General features: G+C 43.5%; 3 protein-coding genes across 4 annotated transcripts in view; 2 read left to right on the forward strand and 1 right to left on the reverse strand.

Moving 5' to 3' along the window:
• Positions 1–41: 41 nt before the first annotated feature.
• On the forward strand, positions 42–17,809 carry LOC142938794 (DNA topoisomerase 1). The gene is made up of 13 exons (XM_076082201.1): positions 42–195; positions 2,054–2,175; positions 4,002–4,124; positions 4,261–4,448; positions 4,996–5,140; positions 7,208–7,351; positions 7,887–8,072; positions 11,450–11,518; positions 14,577–14,691; positions 15,310–15,437; positions 15,636–15,736; positions 16,358–16,507; positions 17,367–17,809. Exons 1-13 carry the CDS (start codon positions 42–44, stop codon positions 17,467–17,469), a joined length of 1,728 nt encoding a protein of 575 aa, XP_075938316.1. The 3' UTR covers positions 17,470–17,809.
• Positions 17,810–17,909: 100 nt separating this feature from the next.
• Positions 17,910–20,379, reverse strand: hsbp1b (heat shock factor binding protein 1b). Its single transcript, XM_076082203.1, has 4 exons — positions 20,195–20,379; positions 19,034–19,100; positions 18,723–18,849; positions 17,910–18,416 (listed from the first exon to the last, which is right to left on the reverse strand). The coding sequence occupies exons 1-3, from the start codon at positions 20,237–20,239 to the stop codon at positions 18,728–18,730; spliced, it is 234 nt and encodes a 77-aa protein (XP_075938318.1). The 5' UTR covers positions 20,240–20,379; the 3' UTR covers positions 17,910–18,416; positions 18,723–18,727.
• Positions 20,380–20,700: 321 nt separating this feature from the next.
• Positions 20,701–27,024, forward strand: part of LOC142938848 (solute carrier family 66 member 2) — a 57,330-nt gene continuing 51,006 nt past the window's right edge. For both annotated transcript variants that reach the window (XM_076082269.1, XM_076082270.1), the window contains exons 1-3: positions 20,701–20,840; positions 23,247–23,504; positions 24,150–24,283. In XM_076082269.1, the coding sequence (XP_075938384.1) occupies positions 23,296–23,504; positions 24,150–24,283 (343 nt within the window). In that variant the 5' untranslated portion in view covers positions 20,701–20,840; positions 23,247–23,295. The remainder of the gene's footprint in view (positions 20,841–23,246; positions 23,505–24,149; positions 24,284–27,024) is intronic.

Here is a 27,024-nt window from a genome sequence, read left to right on the forward strand (position 1 = left end):
TACATGGGGAAACCAGAGAGCAGCAATCTCCACTTTCTCAAATGCATCCTCATTTTCTCACCATCTTGCTGTCTGTCAGGTGGGAGGAGGAGAAGTATGAAGATGGGGTGAAATGGAAGTTCCTGGAACACAATGGACCCTCCTTCCCTCCTGAGTACCAGCCTCTGCCGAACAACGTTCACTTCTCCTATAATGGTCAGTTGAGCGTGGACGCTTTCTGAGTTAGAACAATGTTGAAAGAGTTTCTCACACATGTTTTCTCTAATGACTGTAATTTTAAAAAGTCTTGGTTCCTCTCAGGCGCTGTTCAGACCATTCAAAGTAAATTAAAAGCACTACGTAGTAACATCACTGTTAAAGTTTTCTTTTCTCGTTTTCTTCATGTTAACTTGCGCTGCATAAAAGCGGAAAGCTATAAAAACAAAAATCCATGCGGAGAGCTTTCAAAATGACACAAAACTGATCAGTAAATAAACTGGGGAGGCAGAAGTAGTGATACCAAAAATAAAGATATGGTGACAACAAATGATCAAAAAGATAGATATCAGACAACAGCTCAATGCACCCAAAATGTAAACTTAAATTAAGTTTACGATCATGTGCACTTTTAGAACACAAGTGAAATAAGACTCACCCTAAAGCTTCGAAGTTTTTATATCTATACGCATAGCACCAAAAATCCCCTTCAAATGTCATATGAAATAATGTATCATAATCCCACATTATTCACTCTGCATCAACATTAATTATTAGTTCTTCTCACTCGCTGTTTGTTGTGTAGAGGCTGCATGTGTGTGCTATCCTGGGTACTGAAACGCAGGAGAGGAGATCAATAAACGAAGCCAGGTCCTTTATTTTATTTGTTTGCATCGGCTACGGTATATTTATTTATTTTTATAGGCCTACGTATGAGCAAATTATTATTTTATGGGCTATTGCTATAACTTATTTGATGTGAATATTGCACATTTTGCCACCGTTTTTGTTTCAATTACAAGGAAATCTTTAAAGTTCGACTTTGTTCTCATTCGACAATAATAGCAAAGAAAGTAAGTCTTGGCTGCAGGTTTGAGGAAAGTCTTACAATGCGTGTTGTCGTCGTCGTCGTCGTCCCGCCTGCCACAGATGTTTCAGCAGGAGGTTCTCTCCCTCTCTGTACCTTTTGGTGACATCATTTCGGTTTCCTATAGTGTATATATAGTGTTCTCTAAAAAATTCCTGACTCAACTAATTCCATCACTTTTTGCGTGGTTTCTGGGACACACTGTCTAATAATGTGTGCTTTATGCCCGTATTTAACCAGTATCATGTATATGATGGCCCGGCTCAGTTATGTCAAAGAGCAGTCATCCCCCAGCGGGACAGTTGACCTTAAGAACGCACTGAAGCCACGTCCGGTGTGTCTAAAGTTAAGGAAAATGTCTGAAGTGTTAAATTGCATTATTGTCCCCGACTCGTCAAAAGACCTTTGACCTTTTGTACAAATTTGAAAATGAAATGAAATGATACTGTAACATCAAAAGAAACTGCTTTGATATCATCCTGGAATTCTGTAGATTCTCAACCTTTATTAATCTTTAGAGGAGCAGTGGACAGGTTGGGAATAAAACAAAAGAGGTCTTTGAAGTGGGCAGATCTATGGATGAAGGTGTACAGGCACACACAAACATGCACAATTGGATCTTCAGGACGCTGAAGGTGTATCGGGTCAAACGCTGATTGATGACTGATTGCTTTGTTAAGCAGTCAAGCCACAACAGTGTCCTACAGGGAGCTGGTTTGATCTATTCATTAGATGCTTGCATGTACTTGTTTGTAGCTCACTCTTAGTAGTGGGGCTGCATGTAGATGTTTTGTCCTTGTCTCTGAGCCACCGCTATACATCCATGCATTAGTCTGACAGGACTCTAGAGGAGGCGGCTGTTATACTGTAGCATGTGGGATTTAGATCGGAGCTTCCTAATGTGTGTGTTCGAGTTTCTTTTGTAACTTGTAAAAGAAGAACCCCGTGTTGTGTTGTGTTGAACGTGAGCTTGTGTTGGTCTGTGTGCAGGTAAGAAGGTGAAGCTGAGCCTGGCAGCTGAAGAGGTGGCGTTGTTCTTTGCCCAGATGTTGGACCACGAGTACACCACCAAGAAGGTGTTCCGGGAGAACTACTTTAAAGACTGGAGGAAGGTAAAGCCAGAAAGAGTCTTGGATATATTGTCAGTTTTGCGAGAGAAAAAAGCACCCCTAATAGGGTTAGGCGATATTGAAATTCTCCTACTGACAATATTGCTGTAAGATAGAAATGATCATCCAAAAAATGGCATTACACAATGCATGAACTGGATTAGCAGCTAGTTAGTTGGTTACGTTTCCTTAGGTATAGCTCTTCTATTGATGCTTGGTTCTCCCGACAGGGTCAACAACACCACGGTTGAATGTCAGCCTGCGTGCTCGTCTTTTTTCAGCTCAACATTATTGAATCGGAGAAGTTAATATTGGGAGCAAGAGCGACAGGCCAGCGGGCTGCCGAGCGTCGCCTCTCTGCTCAGGGCACAAGGAGTGTGTTTCAGCTCTCAGAGATTAGGGGAGAGGAGAGAAACGAGTGCAGTAAAGACGAAACTCCCCATTATGTTTTGTCACTGCATCGAGTCAACTGGTTGTAACTGCCCTCATACAGTCTCGCCCTGTGGACCGCCACGCTTATAGTTGCTTGCCTTTGCAGAAGGTGGTGACTGAGGGTTGATTTCTCTTGGGGTTAGTTTTTGGCTTCTTCAATGGAGTCTGTGGCTGACTTGAGTATTCTGAGATTTGTGGTGTTTCTATCTTTGGTCCAGACTTGTTAGTTGCTTGTTGTGGCTGGTATCTGTACCCTGGTGTCTGTCAGGATGTCCTATGCATGGAGAAAACACCGTGCCAAGCCCCAAGTCATATCATGCAGAATTAATTTTGCGCTGCTTAGTGCTCAATGCACTTGAAAACACGATTTGTGTGAAGGCATTGATATGCTAATCCATACAAGTAGCTCCCCTGCATATGAACAAATCCAATTAAACTGTTATTATAGCCGGAAAAACTCTTCCTCGCTCCACTGCCCTCGGTGCCCGCCCACAGTTGGGTGTCAGTCATCCTTAGACACAGAGGCTGACTGCGTGTCTGTTCTGTCGAGAGTGTTTCTGTCGAGAGTGTTTCTGGAGAGAGGTGCATGTTCTGTGCATGTGCATGAATTCAGTGTAAACGCCACTCGTGTTGTCGTGACATTTTGGCACCAGAAACTTCCAAGATGAACCGTAAAGTCTCCGCTGAATTGCTCCGTATTGCTGCACTGTTGGTGACCTCTCTGATGGGGTGACCGCTTGTGCAATAACTTTAGAAGGTTGACAATTATAGTTGAAACTCAGCTGCCCTTCTGCTGCCTTCCGTGTACTGCTGTGTCAAGCCTTCTTTGGAGGAAATGGTCTCTACTCTGGCCTTTCATAACGATACCACTGTCCGCTCAGCCTCCGTAGAGATGAGAGGTCACTAATCTGCGTCGATCATGCTCGTCTCCTTTTATTTATTCTTTATGATGCATTATTGTATGCTGCGCTATTTGACAGACAAAGGTTGTGTACTCTATTAATAGCTCCTAGTGAAATGACTAAAGCAGCGTTGTGTGCGGATCCTTTGTCTCTTTCTTCCTTTAGTTAAACATTTTCAATCTGCACAGAACAAGCGTTTGAATTTGCATACTTGTTATGATCCATATTGAAGTTTTGATTTAACAAGTCAGTTGGTTTCATCAGAATTTCCATTGAACTTTAGATAAGTGGTGGAAAATGGATGGATGGATAACTAATTATGTAGTCCAGAAAATGTCATAAATCTCGATTTCAACAAGATTGATGATCAAAATTGATGATGATTTAATTTTCTCACATACGCATCTTTTTGTCACTCAAGGCTATCTGTGTTTTTATGCAGATGTACTAAGAAACATTCCAGAGTGTCAGATTTGTGTGTTTGTGTCTGTTTAGGAAATGACCCATGAGGAGAGGTTGCTGATCAAAGATCTTGATAAGTGTGACTTTGGAGAGCTCCATGCCATGCATAAAGCCAAGGTGGAGGCCAGGAAAGTCCTGACCAAAGAGGAGAAACTGGTAAAAAACAATGTCTCTGTCTGTGCCATATCTTCCATATCATAAGATTATTCCCGTTAGTGTCTAAAGAAGGTCAACATGGATCATTTAGGTTAAAAAAACAAACTTATTTGTGTTTGTTTGATTTCTGTTGTAGGTTTTGAAAGAGGCCAACCAGAAGGTGGTGGATGAATACGGCTACTGTCTGCTGGACCACCACAAAGAGCGCATCGGCAACTTTAAGATTGAGCCTCCGGGGCTGTTCCGTGGTAGAGGCGAGCATCCAAAACAGGGCATGCTGAAGAAGAGGATCCAACCGGAGGATGTCATCATCAACTGCAGCAAGTGAGAGTGAGGCAAGGGGATGAAACTGTACACAGAGAGGTGTGACAGCGTAGTGATGCATAAGTAAAGACTGGTGTGACCAAGAGCAGCATTTGCTAAAACTCCGTCACCCCAGCTGCTAAAAACCCAGCGGTAACACCTCTTGATGCAACCTTCTAGCTGGAAGACCTCAATGTGCACAAAGTGTTTTAAAAGCTGTGAATCGTAAGCAAATCTTTTCAAAATGTCCATTACCATGTTTGTCAGTATGAAGCAATGGGTATCCGTATTGACAGCTGCACAGGCAATGGTAGTACACTGCTACAGATGGTGTGGTGTTTGGATTTTGACTGTGAACGTTCGCTTTAGGGAACTTCAGAAATCCGGTATGTTAAAGCAACCTTAATTCATATCACGGTAGATTTCAACCGTTGAATCCATTTCTGGTTCTGGTGTCGTACGTGTATGCTGAGAAGGCGTGAGCCCCTTCAGGATGCTGTAGCTTGTACTTCCATGCTGTGACCGCTCACACACATATTCCGTCTTGCACTCTCTCCTTAATTGACAGAGAAGCCCGCATCCCCGTGCCGCCTACTGGTCACCGCTGGAAGGAGGTTCGACACGACAACGCTGTGACATGGCTGGCCAGCTGGACTGAGAACATCCAGAGCGCCATTAAATACATCATGCTGAATGCCAACTCCAAACTCAAGGTAGCAAAAGTAGTAGTCTGCTGCAAACCGGGCCATAACCGGTTCAGGGCTAAATGAACACTTTCTAATTTAAACAAGTTGTTATAGTTCAGGGACAGGAAGGCACAGACTGTGTTTGCCTGTGTGGCTTTATTTAACTCAAATGTTTTTTTGAACGCTTTTTAGTTTAGATTGGATTTTCAGTTCATAAATACACTAATCCAATTGTCCTGCAAGCACCTTAATGCACCACCAGTGAAATGCTGCAATAGCAGCCTCTGCTCTCAGCTGCTTGCCACTCAACAAAAATGTAATATTGACAAAAGTGACAGCTGTCATGTTATTCACAACGGATTATGTATCTCAAGACAACTTTTACATGTAATTTAAGTTATTTTTGTTTCATACCACGCTGACATGAAAGGAGACCAGTCACTGACTGAAAGGTAGAAAATAAAAAACACATTCATCAATCAAAACCTTGTAGTCAGCCTTGGAAAATGTTTTTTGGGTGTTTTTTAAACAAATTGCTCAGCCTTATCTGCCATTGCTTAGCAAAGCACCATGGGCTAACAACACCAATAACAAGAGAAGCATGCGGGTAATGCAGGCGCCAGGTTTTGTTGAGAAAGAAGAAAATGTGAAGTGAAAAAAGATCTATTGGTCTGCTAAATCAGTTCTTTTTTTTAATTTTAAACTAAGCGATTCATCTTGCCATTGTTGGTGCTAATTATTTGAGGTCAGCTTGGAGTCTGAAAATTGGCAAATAATATTGGCTGCCTGCCTCTCGCACACACTGAAATGAATGGTGCTGAAAACAGCCTGCCATCCAGCTGAGAGTAAAGAGATATATTCAGTTAGAATACAAACAAGTAGAACAAAAATGTCATCAGTCAAAATGTGCAGTCCACGCGCCAGATGGTTTGTTAGACAGACTCCGTCATTGGAGACTCTTTGGAAAATGGGCAGGAACTTTAAAAAAACAATTGTCGGGTGATTGAATGAACCATCTGTCAATCAAACTCTTGCTGAAGCCAGTCGACAGACGAGCACAAACATCCTCTGCTCTTCTTTCCATTAAGAATTACTCGCCAGTTGTGATACAGCTGATGCTATTGCGGCGTCTACGCTACCCTCTTTAGGAGCCGCCATTGTTGTTTTGAGCAAACAGTTGCCTCTGTGTCAGACACCCACACCTAACCACGCCCGTAGCTCCTCACAGGATGCCGATTGGTCCGAAACACTGTAGAGCCAACACAAACGCATTACTTTAAACCTGACGAGATGGATTTTTCAATTTGTCAATCCACTTACAAATAATATTTACACTTTTAACAGATATAGAAAGGCCAATTTGAACCCTATTGGTTTCCATTCAAGGCTGTGCTTTTGTTTTATTTGCTTACAAGTTGAGAGGGCGTCATCTCGTTCCTTTATCGGCTCTCACACTGTTGACCTCAGACCGCAGCTATGATTCTGACATTAGATCTGTATTGTATAACTACAAGCACCAAGCATGCTTCCTTGTCATGGTCAATAAAACCCAACTGGTTGTGTAGGAGATTTGCAGTATATCATATAAATATTTTTTTGTTTCTAAAATATTAAAGTGCCGTTATGGTTTCGTTTGGAGAGGAAATGCGACTTACGTGTGTAGAAAAAGACGTGTGTGACTTCTTGTCATTATTTCGGCGTCTCTTCCTCTTCTTTCATGTGTAAAGGTTAAGTTATTCCACTCTCTGTCTCCATGGTGGGTTTAATTGTGTCTTAATCCCATCTCCCGATAAACACTATAGCCAGCGCCAAACAGGCAGAGGACATGTAGTCAATAGAGTTGTGATATTCAGCCTGCTTTCATGTCATCATTACCATTTTGATTACTGTTTTGATCAGAGGCTTTTCAAGAAAATTACTTTTCTGTTCTCATTTTGTTTCTTCAATTCTTTGTTTCATATTGCCCCCCCCCCCCCCCCCCCTCCTCTCTCTGCTGTTTCCCCTATTGTTTTCCCTACTTCTCACTGTGTCCCTTTGTCTTTTGTCTCCGCCACTCTTCTTCCGCCTTCCTCCCCTACGTTTCATCCTACGAAGGGAGAGAAGGACTGGGAAAAATACGAGATTGCCCGGAAACTGAAGTCGTGCGTGGACGACATCCGTAACCAGTACGGCCAGGATCTCAAATCCAGACAGATGGTTACGCGACAAAGAGCCGTGGCCCTCTACTTCATAGACAAGGTCTGGTTGGTCGAGGACAAACTTTGACGTTAAGATGCGGCAATTGGCATACCAAGTTTTTACATGTTTACACACCAGTGCTAGAAATAAAGTGCTGTCAGTTTCACAGACTCTCCTCAGTGCTTAGGTCTGATACCAAGAGCCATGTGAACATATTGGAAATCAATGCGATGTGCCTTTTCTATCTTCTCACATAGCTGGAAGAAAGGTCTTTTGCAATGAAATAATGGATTATGTGTAGCCATTTTCTTTCAGCCACCCCACGCTAATTATCTCGCTCTGCATTTAGTGAAATGATAGATTGAGTGTGTGATTGCTTTTGACTCATGCCAAAGGATTCTGATTCTGCTTGGTGTTTAATTTGCAGATCTTCATTCCTACCACATGCCTTGTGTGTACGTGTATATATTTAATGGTCATCTGGTCGGCACATGTTTGCTCTGTGAATGGGCAGGACGATGGTCAAGGTGCTGGGAGAGTGGATTTGTGCATTTATCTCTGTATTTTCTGACCCCCCCCCCCCCCCAAACAAAAGCTTGCACTGAGAGCTGGTAATGAGAAGGAGGAGGGAGAGTCGGCGGACACAGTTGGTTGCTGCTCGCTACGTGTGGAGCACATCACCCTTCACGAGAAACTGGAAGGCAACGAGTGTGTGGTGGAATTTGACTTCCTGGGTAAAGACTCCATTCGCTACTACAACAAGGTCCCCGTCATCAAGAAGGTAAAGGCGCAACGAGCCCCAAAAGCACCTCCACACTCGCATTCATCCCTGCTTTCATGTCTTTGAAGGTTTTATTCTGGAAATACTAAAAGTTAATAAAAAGCAACTCCTTCTTCTGCTAACATCTGGGCCGTTCATTGCAGTACAAAACCAAAATAGTTAATTATGATAATCTAGGTTTTGCCCTTTGGGTTTTTGGCAGAAGTCCCTGCAGAGAAGGTCACTTGCATGCATATCGACATGCACTGAGCCTGCAGCAGAGAGGGAACTGAGGAATGTCCCCTGGGCACAGTTGTTAGATTGCATTCCTGTGGCTGTGCTGGTTTAATTTGTCTCTGCTCCAGTCTGCTGCTCTTGGATTATATGTTGGTGAATTGTTAACCCACAACTTCAGGTAACCTTGAGTTGGTCTGTGCACCTTAGCATCATAACATGGTTTGAATATTGCGGTCAAGCTTATACTCTCATAAGCAGTACTTTGTAGTGCTGTTGGAGTCATCAGTTCGTTCCCTTGTGTTAGACGGTCACTATGCAGCATCTCTTGTGCCACAGCTACTGGCGACAGTTTGTCGAATCTAAGAATGCGGTTTATTCCTTTTCTTTCGTTGCCTCTCCTTGTTGTTCTGTAGTGTCAAATAGTTTTTAGGTGTTTTACATTGATGGTCAGACGAAATAAGCTATTTTTTAAAGCAAAGTTTCTGCTGACGTAACTTATTTCTGGCATTTTAAGTTGGTTTTCACTTATGACAACGGAAGTCTCAGTCTGAGAGTGCATGTGACTTCTGAGAGTGCATGTAACTAACATGTGACTAACTGATCCTTAGGAACTGTTAGAGTCTGTGTCTAACAGAGTTAGACACAGACTCTTGAGTGTCACCGTGCACGTTTTACCTTCAAAGAAGTAACACAGGTGTAGTCTCACCCCAACCCCGATGACATCACAATGGCCACACAAGACATCAATACCACAGAATGCAACTCCTCAAGACGTATAAACCGAAGTCAGTGTTTTAAATGTGTCGAGTGCATCTTTGAGATCTGCAATACTGTTGCCCTTCAGAGGTGCTATTCAGTGTAAATATAGTTAGAACAGAAAGCTGTCAGTACAGTACAGGTTTAGGATGTTGCAGTCGAGGTTCATGGCTACTTTCTATTATGGATCGGTCATTCAATTATAAAAACTAAGTATTTTTTGCGATTAAAAATATTTAACTTTACAGTCTCGGGCGGTAAAACGTGTGTGGCAAGTTCAGTTCAGCTGTTTCCCGTCGGCTTGTGTGTGGCACAGCGCCCCCTGTAGTTGGGAGAATTGTTTAAAGGGGGCGGAGCGTCGTAAAACGCTTTATTCAAAGAATGAAGAAACTAATTTAAACTCACCGAAAACCCTCTTGGTCAGTCTTTCCAGAATTTGGTCGAAATGTATTTTTAATTAATCGAGATAGATTTAAAAATCAACATCTCTACATGCTGTCTGTCTGTCTCTCTCCCCACGGAGCAGCTGCGGGGGGGGGGGGGGGGGGCATCGAATAGTTCCCAGTGATTATAAAACAGTGTTTTAATGTTTAATCTCAGCACCAGATATTAATCTGATATTAGGATGTAAAGAATGATAGAATCACTGTAATTGAAAGCAGAAAGATAAGTCGCGTATCATGTGCGATTATTTACTCATTATTTTTCACCCGCTAAACGGGCAAATCAATTAAAAGCTTTTATAATGACACAATCTTGCGAACAGTTAAAGCGACATGTTCAATTGACATTACTGTTTATAATATTTATAATAATTTTCGCTTATTCAAACTTGGCATGGCTTCATGCCGCCAAGTGACTTCACAGTTTACCTCTAATGCCAATGGGAACGACTGCTAGTGATACAGTAAATAATGATGCGTACTGTAATGAGCAGGTTAGCCAAGGTTACAATACAAGAAAAACCAAATGTGTCTGGAAACTTTTTACCGTGTTTAGCTGTTGCAATCTGTCAAACGGCTGTCACGTGTGTGTGTGTGTGCGTGTGTGTGTGTGTATGTAAATTCCCAACCCCTCCTCTGGCCTCAGCCCATGCTATCTTCTGTTTCAGAGATGGGGAAAAAGAAATGCTAGCACCTGACAGCCAGAGTGTTTTCTTTCTTGGCAGAATGTATAATTATTCAAATGAGTGCATTCAAAAGCAACACATTAGCTAAAAATAATTAGTCCCTTGCATATTTTAGCATCATCAATTCCCAAGGAAATCAGTGGGATTGCTGCTAAATGTCACTTTGAATGTAATGATGGCACAAGCATGGAAGGAAGAGGATTTCCATTTCTAACCATCATTCAATCTAATCATTTGCTTTATTAATGGGCCTTATATGTACTGTTTATTTAATTTGCTGTGCAGAGAACACGGGGCACTACGGGGGATGAAGTGGAGCGAGGCTATGCGTACTATGGAGTGCCAACGCTGTATGCTCCATGTGTAATTAAATGGAAAGAAAAAGTCACGTCATTGATTCTCAGCGGGAATGGGGAGTAGCCAAAAGGGTTGATACTAAGCCATTGCTAATGTGCCCTTTCCCAACCATGGATGCCTCCACAGTGACTGATTAGCACCTCTGTGTATCGCTCTCTATTGTTTAAAACCAAATCCCTACTTATTTCTCAATTTGTAAACCAGTTACAACATGGAATGACTTTATCAAATAGCCCCAGAGTGTGGGGACACCTGCAGATGCATAAACGCATTGTGTTGGGTACGTTCAGTCTGCTGCGCGTTTATTTATGTATGCATTTCCATTCTTAACACACACATAACTAAACCAATTACACACGCTGACTATGGCGTCTCTCCTGCTCCGACACCTTCAGACAGACACTAATTTACATTTTCATCCCAAAAGCTCTTGTTCTTTTTATATTTTCAGATTGTTTGCCAAGGGGAACACAATCCAGTCAGTGAATCCAGTCAGTGAATATTTCAGTGTGTTTTGTAAAGCAACACATCTGCTGCTATTAATTGGTGCCTTGCATAAGTTTATTAGGGGAACGGTGCATCTGCGGAAGCCACAGAGTCGCTGGAAATGTCAGATGTAATGGTGCCAATTTCTCTCCTCTGGCTCTGTTCTAAGATGGACAAATACACACACACACACACACACACACACTAAGGTCCTTGTGTCTTTATTATACGTTTATTATCATGTATTTGTATAAGAGTGTAATTGTTTTAGATCTGACTTGTAAGCATTTCTAACTAATATAAACACCATGTTTAAGATGGATACTGTGCCTGTAATGTTGTCTATTGATTTCTGGTAACTGACTGGCCGGTTTGCTGGTCCCTATTCTTACGATACGCATGCATGATCAAATCTGTCTGTACGTCTTTTCAGGTTTTTAAGAATCTGACACTGTTCCTGGAGAACAAAGGGCCTGGAGACGACCTCTTTGACCGCCTCAATGTAAGTGGCTCACTAACTACTAACAGTATTTTAAAACGATTCTATTCTTTCATTATTTGTGAAATCTGCCCAGAAGTGATTACCTGTTTTTTTTTTTTTTTTTCTGGGGTTGTTTAATTAATAACTGACTACTAATAAGTGAGACGCTATCCTCAGGTGTGTAATATCTGATGTTTCTTTCTGTTTTCTGGCTACAGAAGGCTGCGGTAAAGGAAATGCAGGGGCTAAATTGTAAGGTGTCAGGGATGAGATTGAATGAGCCAATGGTGTGGAGAGATGAAAGGGCTAAATTGAAGAGAAGGGGAAGAGTATTGGGAGCAAGGAGACTGAAAGCAGAAAAGCACTTTCAAAAGAGAGAGGGGGATGGACACTGGCAGATAAAAATGAAGCTGCACAAGTGGAAATTGAGAATGAACATGCTGGGCGGATGAATTTCAACACGTAAAAATGTGCCGTCCTCTCAGCGTCTTCCTCTCCCTGCAGGCAGCGAGGCCACACGGCATGCAGCAGTCGTACGCACGGTTAGTCCACCGCAGGGAGACGTGGATCTCTTCAGGGGGCACTTTGTCCTTTTTAAAACAACATAATCTGTCTATTTGAGACTGTACCCAAGGCTAACAGATTATCCTGGTGGAGGACACGCATTCAGAATCGCTCAATATACAGGTTTCTTATAGACTGCAGCTCACAGCCTGGCAATCCTGGGTTAAGTGTTGTGATTGCTGAGGAATAACTTGTCTTGAGATACACTCGAGAGAGAGAGAGAGAGAGAGAGAGAGAGAGAGAGAGACGGGATTGGAGGTAGAAACGTATGCAACAGATGAACGGTCACTCTGGACCAGAGGGGGTTAACGGAACAGAGTGAGAAAGAGATGCAGATGAGAAAGCACGAGGAAGGTTCGAGAGCCAGCCTCGTGTCTTATGTCTGAAGATTGACAGGTGGGAGAAGGAAGATGCAGGACGGGACAGGAACGAGAGGGTGAAGACGAGGAGATGGAGCAATTGAAGGAAGGAGTGCGGTGCCTCTGCTCTCTGCCCTCTAGTGTGTCAGGAAATGTCAGGGCGTGTTGGAGGTGGAATGGTAATGGCTGCTGTGGGCAGGCCTGATTGGCACCCGCAAAGGCCAGGCCACTGAGAGAGCGGAGGGAGGGAGGGTGGGTGGGTGTGGGGGAGTAGATGGAGCGATAGGAATGTGACAGCTGGACCAGGTGAGGGGAGGTTAGGAGGGAGAAGATGGAGGTGGAAGAGAGGGAGGAAAGATGGAGGGAGGGAGAAAGCAAATGATAGTCGACAACCAGGCAGCAGCTGTAAGGCCGAGATGAGGAAGAGGACGATGTGGACATGGGAAGAATGATGGCGGGGTCTGTTGTCTCACTGTTACACCTTCACAGTGAAACAGAAGTTGGAATGTCTTTTTTTTTTTCTCAACAATGTGGCATATTTTGCGAGTTAAACGGAATATAGAATGAACAGGAACACGTAGAGACAGAGTCAGACTTTGGAAAATGTATTTTTATGGCTCCGCACCGGCACCAGCTGTGGCCGGAGGCATTCTGTTTACTGGTGGTCCGTCCGGTCCATTCTCAGGAACGCCTTGAGCAAACATTTACACATTTGCCACAAACGTCCATTTGGACTCGAGGTTAGACTGATTTAGAATCTGTTGCTCAAAAGTCCCAGTGACCTCACATAACGCGTTTTGGGCCATAACTTAAGAATTCATGTGCTAATTATGACAATCATTCAAAAGCATTCAGTGTTGCAAACATTTCTGAGGTAGAGAGCAGGAGTCCTCCTCAATGTTATATTAAAACATCTTTATCTGCTTTATTTGGCACATTTACATTTGCCTCCACTCTTTTGCATCCCGTCTTCCCTTTAACAGGGAACTGATGCAGAGAACAGCCGGCGAAAAATGAGAAACACCCCATCATAGCTAGTTCAGCGCAATAACCGTCAGTATTTGTCCCTGGCATTAGTCGACCGTCACCACACATTGTCTAGCAGTATGTTGATAAGAAAGTTCCAGTACATAGCATCCTGTGTTTTAAATAGGATATCGGTACTGCAGTAATGGCAAGGTGTAATAAATGCCTGAGAAGATGACATGGATGACGCACACAAAACACCATGCCAAGGGAGTTGAGGGGGGTGAGACCTATCAGACTTGCCCCTCCGATTTGCAGATACCATCATTAGCATTGCGGGAGGAGAAGTTTGGTAGCTCATTAGCAAGACGGGCACGGCAGCCGGTGTGTGTGTGTGATGTGTGTGTGTACCTGTGCGCCCTCCAGCACTTGCATGCACACGTATGGATGCATGAAAACCCTCCCTCGCCATGTTTCTAATAGGATCCTGCAGGGAGACACATTCACAATCTCATTCAAGTGTGTGGCCCCTGACAGCCGGGTCCTGACCCTGCTCTGATTAAACCAACCACATCATTATTGTAATCCTCACCAGAATCATCAGAATGATGATGATTCTTCTGCTGGAGCTGTGAGTTCACCAGCACGCTCATCTGGATGTGTTTTTTTGTTTTTCTTCACGCCTGTGAGCTTTCATCTGTGTTTAGAAATGCATGCGCGCGCTATCTGCCTATCAAGTCCATGTGTTTACACCTCATATCAGTATTGGAACAGGGAGCACACCTGTTTGTTTTTCCTTCATAGCAGCGTGTGCCCTTACACTGTTAACGCCGTTTAATCTCTTTCCTGTTCTGTTGAAGCTGCAGCCGTTTGACAGCAGCTAATGGCTATCTAACCACTGGCTCTGACAGCTCTAACTTGTTATAAAACCTACTTAAATGTCAGAGGGGAAACAGTACTCTGATCTCTTTTAATTCTCCGCTCTAATGACTGATGATGCTAATGAAGGCAGAGACGGTGTTGTATAGGTTTCATTTGGTGTGGTACAGTACAGACGCTTTAAACACTGCAGTGGTGCGATGCCACAGTGCCACCTAGTGGTCGAGGTCTGATTCATTTGGTTTTGTGGTATTCGTTGGGAAGCCCGCTGATGTGAACGTGTTCCCTCTCCTTCCCATTTCTCCCTGCAGACAGGCATGCTGAACAAGCACCTGAGTTCTCTAATGGCCGGTCTGACTGCCAAGGTCTTCAGGACATACAACGCCTCCATCACCTTACAGCAGCAGCTCAAAGAGCTCACAAACAGTAAGCAGTGCAACATTACAAAACCTCACATTCCTAAGCAGCTAGAAAAGTATCGGTACCCCCCCCCGCCCCCTGCCATTGTCTTATTACCTGACTGCTTTTGTCATGGAGTCCCATGATAAAACTGCCACACTTTTGATGTTTTTAATTTATTTTTTAGCTTGCTTGATTCAAGATACCGTTACTCCGGGCAGCTTTTCCAGCCATTGCAGGAGTACATTATCAGCGTGCACACTGCTGTGAATCTCTGCCTCACTCTTATCAGGGTCCCATTGGCTGCCTGCGCCACCGTTTCTCACTCAGAGATAGCAGTGTCACGCTCTTTTCTCATCTCTGGATTGCCGCTGAGAGCCAATCTGCAGGATGGCATGTGGTTGTACCGTGTGTTGTGTGGACCCCAGGAATAGTAGATGAAGCTTACAGGGATCTGAATAAATGAAATGAAATGACAGCGCTGTGTGTGTGTGTGTGTGTGTGTGTGTGTGTGTGTGTGTGTGTGTGTGTTTCAAGGTCAAGATTGGACAGCAGCATGATTAAATCTTTATCTCTGGTCAGATTTGTGTTTTTCGTGGGATTTTCCTGTTAAAATACAAATCACTCTGTTGTCTCACTCCACAGAGTCTGACAATGAGCCAGAGAAACTGCTGTCCTACAACAGAGCTAACAGAGCAGTTGCCATTCTGTGTAACCACCAGCGGGCGCCGCCAAAGACCTTTGATCAGTCTATGGCTAACCTTCAGGCCAAGGTAAGAATAGCTTGACTTGGTTTATTCATCACATTGACATTGACAGGGGATGATATTGTCCTGTTCCTGTCACTGTAACAGTTTGTTGAAAGGCCAGTGCAGATTTCATAACCTTTCCAGCCTCGGATCAGTGATATTTTAAAGCTAACAGAAATCCATATATAAAAACATGTCCATTTCCATATGTGCTCCACGCAGATTGATGCTCGAAAGGAAGCGCTGTCCCTCGCAAAAACGGAGCTGAAACAGGCCAAGAAGGAGGCGAAGACCAGAGGCAGCTCGGACCCCAAGCAGCAGAAGTACGTGTCTCAAATAGTGCTGAAAAAAAACCCAGCAAGCTGTGGTCAAAACAATTATAATAACAAGTAGCAAAGAGAAAGGTACCCGGCGGGTTTAAATGCCTCCAAACAACAGAGATAACTGCTTCACGGTGAATAATGAGCCGTAGGTGAACGCTGTGAGAAAGAAGGTTCTTGACCATGAAATTGTGTTTGTTGTGGTGGCAGTCCTGCTGTTACCGCACAGAGATGAGCTTCCCTGCTATTCCTTTTAGTCTTTGGGCCTAGAGCTAAAAGGCAATTACCAACACTCCGTTAGTCGTACCTCGCAGTGCAACGGGCAACTGCTTTTTCTGTGTATTGTCTTTAATTCACGATCGAAATGTTTGTTCACTGGATACTCATGATTCAGAGAGCAGTATGTAGTATTGCGTGGCGCACAGAGAAGGAACACTTGTTTCTGTGGGATGTTTGGGGAGATTTTTGTACATGCATAGGTTTTCTGCCGCTTGGGACATTTGCTACTTTCAGTTATTTACACAAAACATCTTCTGAATTAGGCTGCATACCGACGAAAGCACACTTGACCACAATGTGGACAGAATTTGCATTGAAAGACTGAAGCTATATGTTTTCTGTCAGTCTGGTGGAGCGGAAGAAGGCAGCAGTGAAGCGCTGTGAGGAGCAGCTGCTGAAGATGGAGGTCCAGGCGACTGACAGGGAAGAAAACAAACAGATTGCACTGGGTACCTCAAAGCTCAACTACCTGGACCCACGCATCAGCGTGGCTTGGTGAGTGAACACTAACACGGACTCTCCAAAACACATTTTGCCGACAAACTCGCTGCCTAAAGTCATGCACCTGCTGTGCCTACGTGAGAGCACTCAGACAAACTGAGGTTTCCAATAGAACCACCTCCACCTAGGGCCTGTAGCATAAAGCAAGATTAGTGAGTCAGCTGCCCAATTTGGGGCTTAACTTGGGCTTTCTAGTTTTGTGATGCTGGTTCTCTTTTACTCTGTGTTAACCACCATAGTAGCCTGAGTTGCGTGGCCAACTGGGCATGTTCAGCTCAGTGGATCTGATCAAAATGTGTAAATAAACCACTCTCTTGCTATAAACCATTACCTCAAATAGCAGGAAGCTAGCAGACACTTGTCAATAATGCACAACACAAGGCGACTTTGTAAATAGAGAATCTTTTCTGTAGACTCATTGAAAGATATCTGCAGTAGCATAACTAAGTCTCCAGATCAATATAAAATATTCTTCTAATCTTTTAATTAATGTTCTATCTGTAGTTTTATTCTCTTCGGCATCAAAGCAAATCTGGTGTTACTTATAGCTATGAAGTTGTACAGTGCTTGTATTTATTCATTACAATCAGTTTGTTCATCTTCAAACACAGCACTGTTAGTAAATCGAATCAATTCAATACCAATTATGCTCACAGTCAACCTTTAAATCATGTTCACACTCCTGTATAGCCCATTACTTTTTGTGGTGTTTATTTCTATTGATTGCATTCTATCAGTGCTTTTACATTCTCTATCAGAATACCTCTGTACTTTGTTTTAAGAGGAAAGATTTGGGACCTGTCAGAAGACTAAACGGCGCATTAAACTATTTTTTATTTTTCCATTTGTTCAGGTGCAAGAACATGGAGGTACCTATAGAGAAAATCTACAATAAGAGCCAAAGGGACAAGTTCGCCTGGGCCATCGACATGACGGAGGACGACTTTGAGTTCTAACTTTAAAATGCAATCGAGGAACCGGTCACTTTATAATACATACAGAACTTTAATATTGCACTCATAATATGTTCACTACTGATTTTGTACTTCATGGTAATGTGTGACATGTTTTGCTTACTGCTGTTTGATGCGTTTGGCTTAATTTTGTTATTTTTGTTTGCCCTCATTTGAATAAAGGTTCCTACTATGCAGTTAAGCAACATTGCCTCTAATTCGGTACACATTAAATGTCAGTTCATCTTCAAACATCTTATTGATCATAGTAGACCGTAAATTCCCAATTTCGCAGCCTAGTTGACCATGAAGTGTAACAATGAACTGCCATTTAAAAACAATCTCTGCCAAAAAAAACACCATGAAACACTGGCGTAAAAAAATAATTACAGAAAAACAATTGGCACCTAGGAGTTATTTATATTTTTAAAAATTCACTCAGCAACTGGCCAAATATTTATTATGTAATACATGACAGAGAGCATTGTATTAAATAGCTTTAATAGAAGAAAATCTGTTGGAATTGGAATGCATCCCACAGTATGGTAGTACCGGTGCCGTTTGGCTTCAGATGTTCACTGTGCCCGTTTCCCCTGTTGGTAGGGATGGAGGTTCCACTGGCCTACTAGCCTGCAGGTTGTACTTCTCAGCACAGGCTCGGGCAAAACCGCCCCCATCAGCCCATCCGCTCACAGGATTTCATTCATTACGATACGATGGCATAGAAATCCTTAAGCTGCATTCCTGCACATGGTTCTGAAGGGCACAGCACACTATTCTAACTTACAAATGACGTTCAACTTTTCAAGTCATTACATAACTAACCGTTTATCACAATATTCAATATATAAAAAAAGCATTTCACACAACGACACACCAAATCAATAAGTCATTTTCAGGATCGAAAAGTCTGCTGCTCCTGAATGTAGGACCGACTTCACACCGGGAATCTGCGGGACACAAAACAATGGTTTGCGTTGGAGTAAACGGGTTCAAAGAAGGTGGTGATTTAATTTATGAATACATGTGTGTGTGTGCATTTATCCACGTTTACATCTGACACAGCCAAATAAACACTACATCCTTAATACAATGATTAACAGACACTAAACTATAAGCAAATGACAGTCTCCAATCTTCTGATGTCTCTATATACTTAGGATTCATGAGTCGATCAGGAAGAGGGACTGGACCTTGAAGCAAAATGGAAATTATGAATGAGGGTATGCTGGTGGGTAGATGGGTCTACGGCTTACCTTCATTATGAGCCTTGACCCTCTTTAGCCTTTTCTGGTGCCGCCTCGATCTCTTCAACACCAGCCTGGGTCATCAGGTCGGCGATGTTCTTCTCCAAGTCATCAATGCGCGTGCTCATCTCATCAAGTGGAGAAGCAGTTAAGGCATATAAATAACACAAGAGCTCACAAAGTTACTCCTGAATGGGTAAAATAATGTCCCACAGATTGAGACATCAATCCATCATTATTTTAGATTAGAATATGTACCACGAATGCATTTCATCAGCGAACACTCGATAGCTTGTATTTTAAATGCTCAATTTGGATATTCCTCCCGATGATCTGGTCTGACATGGTCTGGAACTTGTCCTGCATCTGTTGCAGCAGTGTCTGGACCTGTGAAACACAAATACATCTACTGATCAGAGTTGGTTCACTGAAGATGACAGCCATACATCAAATGCACCAGTTTAATTTAAGTTTGACGTCAGTGGACTGTGTACCATTAACAATCCCTCTGGCACTGAAAAACATCAGCACTCCCACTCTGATGCACCATGCCTGGTCTATGAATGATTTAAAAAAGCAGCAGAACAATGATAACACAAGTATCTGGTTTCCTTGACAACAAAGTAAAAGCTCTGTTTCCATGGGAGATTGATTCCTTAATTCCCCGTGATGAGAGAAAAGTAGGCGCCACAGATCCATACTGTTCTGTATTGCTGCCCATCACATAATGTGGCTCTATTACACTGTTCTCTAAAGCAGTGTCTGTGATCAACTGTTTAAGTTCACCAAATGTGTTCTTCAGATGCTAGTGGTGAAGAGGTACCCTCATCACGAGGGGCAGTGTGACCAAATGAAGGTTAATTAAAAACAAACATGTGTATCACTGGGCGTCCTCGAGGAAAGGGTTGGAAGTGTTCTTAAAAGACGCTCTACGCGACAATGGCTGTAAATACAAAAACGTAAACAAAAATATAGGGGAAAAAGAAATAAGATAAAACTACCACAGGGGAGGGTTGAAAGTTTAGGAGGGTACACATGTAGTGTCATGTATGCTCTTCTCCATGACAACTCAAACATAGAGTGATACTACACTATTCAATATAGCGTTAATGGAAACTGTTAACGACAATTAGACCACGCGTCTCTACAGAAGTAACATTACACAGGAACAACCCTGTTTGTGTAACGCTACGCGGATTACTCTGTTGTGATTTGGTGATGCCACGTAAAAGCTGACCACTGCTGTTACATAACGTGCTAAACAAAGGTCAGGACTTCAGTAAACACGTTCAACACGCAGAGCCCATACACCTGTTTAACTGCACAAACTAATAAACATCAAATGCCACCGATGTGCTACAGTCTTGCTAGCTTGTGCTTATAAACTAGCTACTAGCTTACCACCGTTAGCATTTAGTGTATGCCATTGCTAGCTAGGCTGCTATAGCTAACGCTAGCTTGCCATCTCGATCGTGACTCACCACGTTGGTAAGGTCCTGCACCGACTTGGGATCCGTCTCAGACATGTTGTGGTGTAAGTTATTATCAGCGGCTGAACAGTACTAAAATCCAGAAAGCAGTGTACCGATTATGTTCACTATCAGGTGTGTGTATCTGTTTGAAATAGAGCAGAGCAGTCCCTGGCACCACCCACTGCACAGTCAGCTGTCCTGCAACACCAATAGTCTCGCGAGAGCTATGTCAGGGTGCTAAGTAATGTGGAATATGGAGTTTTTTAAAATAAGGAGTATGCACATTACTTTAGTAGTGTTGTTTAACCCGTATGGAGAACACCACACATGCGTTCATTGCATTTGTTTAGTACAGATCGTCTGCATCCCTTTAAGTGTTTTAACGAGGAAACGTTACATGTTTAATGTTGGAATATGGTGACGTTAAGTCTGAAAATAATAGTGAACAACGATGTGTGTGTGTATTCTGTGCGCGAGTGTGCACGTGTGCCCCGTGCGTGTTCACATCTTGAGATCGGATGTGCACATCTTGAGAGCGAGTTCGGAGTTGGAGCAGCCAGGGAACCGGGGGGGGGGGGTTAAAGCTGAAACACTCGTACCCGTGTGAGTGTGCGAGCTGCTGTTTTTGTTTTGACAAGCTGAATGAAGGCGACTGGTGAGTACAGTTGGGGGCTGTTCACGGTTTACCTACAAAATGCCGAATGTTAAATAATGCCACATAGACAGACGTAAACATTGGTATCAGGGGCGATACGCAATCAGAAGAGCGGTGGGCATTGTCCGTGATGTGAGCGCGCTTTTTAAAAACTAAAATTATAGAACAAAGATAAAGACTCTCTCAGAGGACGCTTGTTTTTGGGGTTTTAGAGTTAAGGACAAAGTGGTGAAATCCGACATTGCACGCTTTAAACCTGCTCTGCATACAATGTAACCAGACGGTGTTTTAGCTGTTCCTTTGTGTGCGGTTATAACCCGGTAGCCCAAAACTGATGCCTGTATGTACAGACATGTCAGTGACCCAACCCCATGAAGCTATGCTTTTGCTTGCACAACAGCATGTCCTGTTACTACAAGTGGCTGCTGTGGTGTGGGTGTGATGGTGTACTCACACAGCCCGGCAGAAGGACACCTTGGATTGTTACATTCTTGTGTAATGTTTAACTGTCGGAAACCTATAAAAAGACCCCCTCGTGGATTATGTTCAAGGGCTGCTCTGCAGTTTTGCATTCACAATAATATTTGTTTTTAAACGCAATAACAGGGAGACCCACACAGGTCTAGACAAGTTGAGAATTGGCTTTTGCTCCACCAGATCCACCTGCCTGGCTCTATCCTCCAAAGCAGTGAGGTCTTGGCTGGAATATTGATTTCCTTATGCCCTTACTTACAGCTGAGTTATGTGAAATAACAGATGTCTCATGGGTAATCAGACCCCGTTCATCTGCTGGATGACTCTCGGTGCTCCAAGCGGAGCTGCATCTCCTGTTGTGTTGAATTAGCCGACTATAGTGTGATAAAAAAGTTACCACCAGAGAACCTGCTGTGGAGTTTTAAATTTGTTTTTTATTGTGTCATGACTAAACCAGTCCTCAGTGTGTTGACTGAGCGATACTGAGTGACTTATCAGCTGACACTGCCTGCTAAAGACTGTTATGACACAGCCACGAGGAGCCACAGTCACATGGGAATCACTGCACCAATTCCCTTTTATTCTCACCATTTGCTTAGAATTTGTAGGTCATGGTTTTGTGTACACAGCAACATACGGGCTCTCACACCAAACATGTTGTCCACATACCAATCCCATTTCCAAGGAGCTGTTTATCTGTATTACAAGATCACATAGTCTCAAATGTAATGCATCCCTCTATTTGTCCTGTAGGCTGCTCTGGAGAAAGAAGGAATTACAAACCTTTAGTCCTTGATGTTATTATCCCCTCAAGAATGCCTGCTAGCACTTGGCTCAAAACACCACTAGTTGTGCGGCAGACAGGACCGCTTGGTCAGAGTACGTGTTCAACTGTGTGAACACTCAAGAGTGAAGATACTGCGGCGTATTTGTCAGAGAGAAGTAATTTAGCGGGAGGAGACACATATCTGTGTTTTTTCTCCACACCGTGGCAGCTAATACTGACACCTCCCACCCAGGACGCCTCCTCGACCTCCCCGATTCCCGCCTGTCATCTCTGCCGTCACTGGCCATCGGCTATTTAACCTTTCCTTGCATTCCACTTGCTCTCTCTCTCTCTTTCTCTGTGGGACATTTCCACATATTTAAATTAAATTCCGGTCTGGCTACATGGTTGCTAATTCATAAATCACACGTCTGTACCTTCCTGTGAATGTGTGAGCCTACATTACCGCTTCTGTCTAGAAATTATAGAGAAAAAAAAGTAAGTTGCAAAGTTCAAGTGAAGGTGCTTCCAAATGGTTTACGAAATTAAAACACAATAAAAAATGTAATGAACTACACTTGTTTTGACGGACTAATCCAGTCAGTGAGTGAAATTCTATTTTCTGGCTGATTTGTCAATGGTAGGAAAAGGGAAATACTGGCGCGCTCAACCTAAAACCGAGATATGTTGAATTAGATAAATATGTACAGTAGCTATACAGGAAACAAATCTACACTCACATGGTAGTTTGACTGTCTCTAACACAAGGGCTGGAACCTGTATATTGTATTGTTGCTGCTGCTGTGCATGTTAAAGACAATTATATGAATTGTCTCGCGGGGACTCTATAACCTCAAGAATGAACTCAAGAGTAAGTCTCACTGTTTAAATGTAATCCAGCCATCATTCGTAGTATAATTCTAACCTGTGCTGTTTCTGCTGTCACATGTATTCAGAGAAAAAAGCCCGTTGGTCTAATGTTTCATACACATTTGTATTCTCTGGGGTAGTTATTTTAATTGCATAACTGAGGATTTTAAATGCAATCAGCTTAATACGTTGTTCTGCTGATGGACTCTGGGAATGTTAACGCGGGCCTCTGGCTACCTCAGAACTAACATCGGTGATAACTCCCATTGTGTTCCTTTCCTTTCGCTGCTTCCCAGGTGCAACCTTTTAGACCCCCTGGACACCTCTTGAGCTTATCTCGGCGTGATGGATGCAGAGGCGGTTCTACAGGAGGAGGACATGGAGGACTCGTGGTCTTTGATGTCCTGGATGGCGTCCTGCCTCATGGTGTGCGGGGGAGCGCTGCCCTACGTGCCACAGTACCAGGATATCCAGAGGAGCAGCAACAGCGAGGGCTTCTCCACCAGAGTCTGCCTGGTGCTGCTCATAGCCAACATCCTGCGCATCTTCTTCTGGTGAGGAAGATTGGGAAAGGCCTGTGTTTTTATCCGCCTTTAGATTCCCCCCCCCCCCCCCCATTGGAAGGCACAGGCCATTTAAAAGATCACAGATCAGTCTTGGTGTCACAAATGAATGGAATAGGAATATAGTCACAGAATAAAATGAGATTCATTATATAATGTGAGCCATAAGCTGTTCACTTTGAGGCTTCTTCTCTAATAGTTTCACACATCGGAGAGCACAGGTCATTGTTCCCACTGGAGGGACAGAAGAGGGAATTTAATAAATTCTTTATAGAATCCGGTGGGAACATTGTATTATTTATGAGGTCTTTCTGTGCCGCTTATAGCCTGTACGACACGTCCTAAAATAAAACCCATGTAATTGAGTAGTATGATATTCTGGGCTAACTGTGGTACATACATACCTTGTTTTTTTGTTGTTATTATCCTTATTTTTATTGCAAAGGCCATGTATGTATGTATGTATGTATGTATGTATGTATGTATGTATGTATGTGTGTGTGTGTGTGTGTGTGTGTGTGTGTGTGTGTGTGTGTGTGTGTGTGTGTGTGTGTGTGTGTGTGTGTGTGTTATCGCTCCTACATCAACTCGGTAAAGTCTGTAATGTGTTCGGTGTTTTGGTTGTGTCCTTTGCAGGATAGGGAAGCAGTTTGAGCTCACCCTGCTGCTGCAGAGTGTGGTGATGATCCTCACCATGTTTGCCATGCTCCACCTCTGCTGTACGGTCCAAAACACAAACCGAGTGAGCACCAAGCCACACCGACTCTCAGGTAACCAGCGTTGCTCCGAAAACCATCTTGACCGACAACGAACAACATAATCCCTGTCACGTAACAGCAGTAGTTAGAAATCATTTCAGGGTAGCAAACGACATATCCAGCATGCCGCTTCACCGTGTCAGCACTTTAGGTGTCAAGTGCTTCAGCTCCTACCTCTTGCCAAAAGAGGGTGCCATTGGAATACCTTCACTGGCAAGGCTGCTGTTTTCACAGTGCCTCACCTGACTGCCACTTATTTACCAGTTATCTGATATCCACTTGCCTTATTCTTGATTGAAAAGTTACGTAAAGGCTCCTTGTGTCCAGTCGTTAAACAAAATGCTTCTGCGCACTGGTTATGTTAAAGCCTGAATGGTAATTAAACTGTGGAATAGATATTAGGATATGTAAGACAGTGCAAAGCATAAATGTCCTATGGATGTATTAGCTGCTGTAATGTCACACGTGAGATTAGTCTATTCTGGGCACGTGTGTGTGTGTGTGTGTGTGTGTGTGTGCGCGCGCGTGTGTGTGTGTGAGTGAGTGCAGAGGGAGGAAGCACATCCGAGATTATATTCAGGGTCACTCTTTATAGGGTGCTGTCTTTTATGGGTAATTGTATTTTATTTTTTTACAGGCGCTCGAGTTGATTGCTTTTGCAAATGGGCAGACAGAAACTCAATCTAAGTGCAATTTTTTCTAAGATAACAGCCTACGGAGGGAAACTGAACGATGGGATCTTGTAGTACTCTGATCATGCAGAGCAGAGCGTGTTATTGAAGACATCAATTATGATCAGTGTTTGATTTTATGTCCATTTGTTTGCAAGGAGGGGAATGTTTCTTTATAAAGCGAAACAGAACGCGGGCCCGCTGTCGGCGGCAATTGATCCTCAAAGTGGGACGAGAGATTGCGTGTGTTTGGGCGTAAGAGTAAGGATCATCTTCAGCTTCGGCATCTGTGCTTCCCTTGTCTCGGCAAAGAGCTGGTGTATTACTCACCGCGAGCCCACGCTTCAACTTTTTACATGGTGAATAGAATCATTTATGACGACTAGTGGTGGATCGGCTGCGGGTGGTTTCCATAGGCTTTGTGTCTATCTGTGCCCAGTATTTGTACACATGTTGCAAACACACTGGACAATAAGTCTGCCTGTGAGCCATGTGTGTCCTCTATGTTAAACAGGCTCATACAGAGATAGACGATTAAGAGTAATGCAGCTCAAATGTTCACACAATGTTTGTCCGTTATGACCCCCCCGGCTACTAAAACACAGCATGACCACCCTCTCACATTAAGAGCCCCCCCCCTCCCCCCTTCTCTCTCTGAAGGATGGGCCTGAGGTCCGGTTTCACAGAGCTCGGGTACGACTGGCGATGGTGGGGTCAGGACAAGAATAGATCAGTCTTTCGTCCCAACTGTGCGCTCCCTCCCTCCCTCCAACGCTAAGTCTTTCCAACAGATCAGGGTCATCATCTCTATGTAAAGTAGTTCCTCCCCCCCCCCCCCCCCAAGATGCATGTTGGCGTGATTTCAAAGTATTTTTGAAGATCTTTCACGCTGAGCTCTCTCTCTGCTCATTTCTCCGCTACCCACCCAGCACCCTTCTCTCTCTCTGCCCTTTATCTTCCTCTTCTCCCGCCTCCCTTCTTTGTTTTCCCCCACCTTCCTCCACGGCTCTTCTTCTCTTATCTCTCTTCTTTCTGTCCTTCTGTTGCCGTTTCGTCTCCCACCTCTTCTCCTCCACTTCCTGCCCCTCACTGGACATCTGAGACTGACGTGTGCCATTCCAGGGTCCTCTCTGATCCGGTGGCCTGCCTGCCAACACCTGTTCTCTACTTACTGACCTCATTTTCCACTTCCTAAAGACACAGACGCACGCATAAGAAAAACACAAACTCAATGAGCAAGTGAAATTAAGAATTACTCGTCACTTATCTGTGCAACTCATGGATACGCTGCTGATTCCTTTACTTGTAACCTTGTGTTGTTGCTGATTGTGCTGATTTCCTCAGCCTCCACCTGCTCTGGTTCCTTTTTCCATTCTCCCCATGTGTGTATTGCGGAAGGTGCTTTTCCATATTTTAGTGATAAATGTAAAGCACACGTCCTGAGTAAGAAGTGTTGTGTTGCATCAAGTTGGGGTTGTAATGTTATATCACACATGTGTCAGCGAGGTATTTTATCTTCACTGTTTTCTTGTTAGCAATGCAAGAACGCCAGCAATGATGTTATCACGACGTGAACACACACTTCTTGTATTGCATTCTGACTCGCACAGTCTGATTGGAAGCGATCACAGGCCGGCTTTTCAGGTTAGACAACACTGCCTTGTGTGAAGTCCCCTAACACACACACTGTACATTTATATACACACATAGTTGAGGCAACACATAGCTGGGTTTAACATGGTAAATGATGCACACTGATTGGTTTTTATTTTCAAGTGTTTTATTGAAGTGAAAACTGAGAGAGAATCAACATGATGAGACCGGAATTTAATTCTCCCGCGAGGTCACCTTCATTATCATTATTGAGTGTGAGGAGATATGGACTGGGTGAATTGAATGTTTTTTTGTGTGTGTGTGTGTGTGTGTGTGTGTGTGTGTGTGTGTGTGTGTGTGTGTGTGTGTGTGTGTGTGTGTGTGTGTGTGTGTGTGTGTGTGTGTGTGTGTGTGTGTGTGTGTGTGTGTGTGTGTGTGTGTGTGTGTGTGTGTGTGTGTGTGTTGGTATGCTCTACTTTAGCTCTTTAT

The sequence above is a fragment of the Anarhichas minor genome, unplaced genomic scaffold, assembly GCF_050575085.1.
Source record: "Anarhichas minor isolate MPS153535 unplaced genomic scaffold, ASM5057508v1 ptg000090l, whole genome shotgun sequence".
Taxonomy (NCBI): Eukaryota; Metazoa; Chordata; class Actinopteri; order Perciformes; family Anarhichadidae; genus Anarhichas; species Anarhichas minor.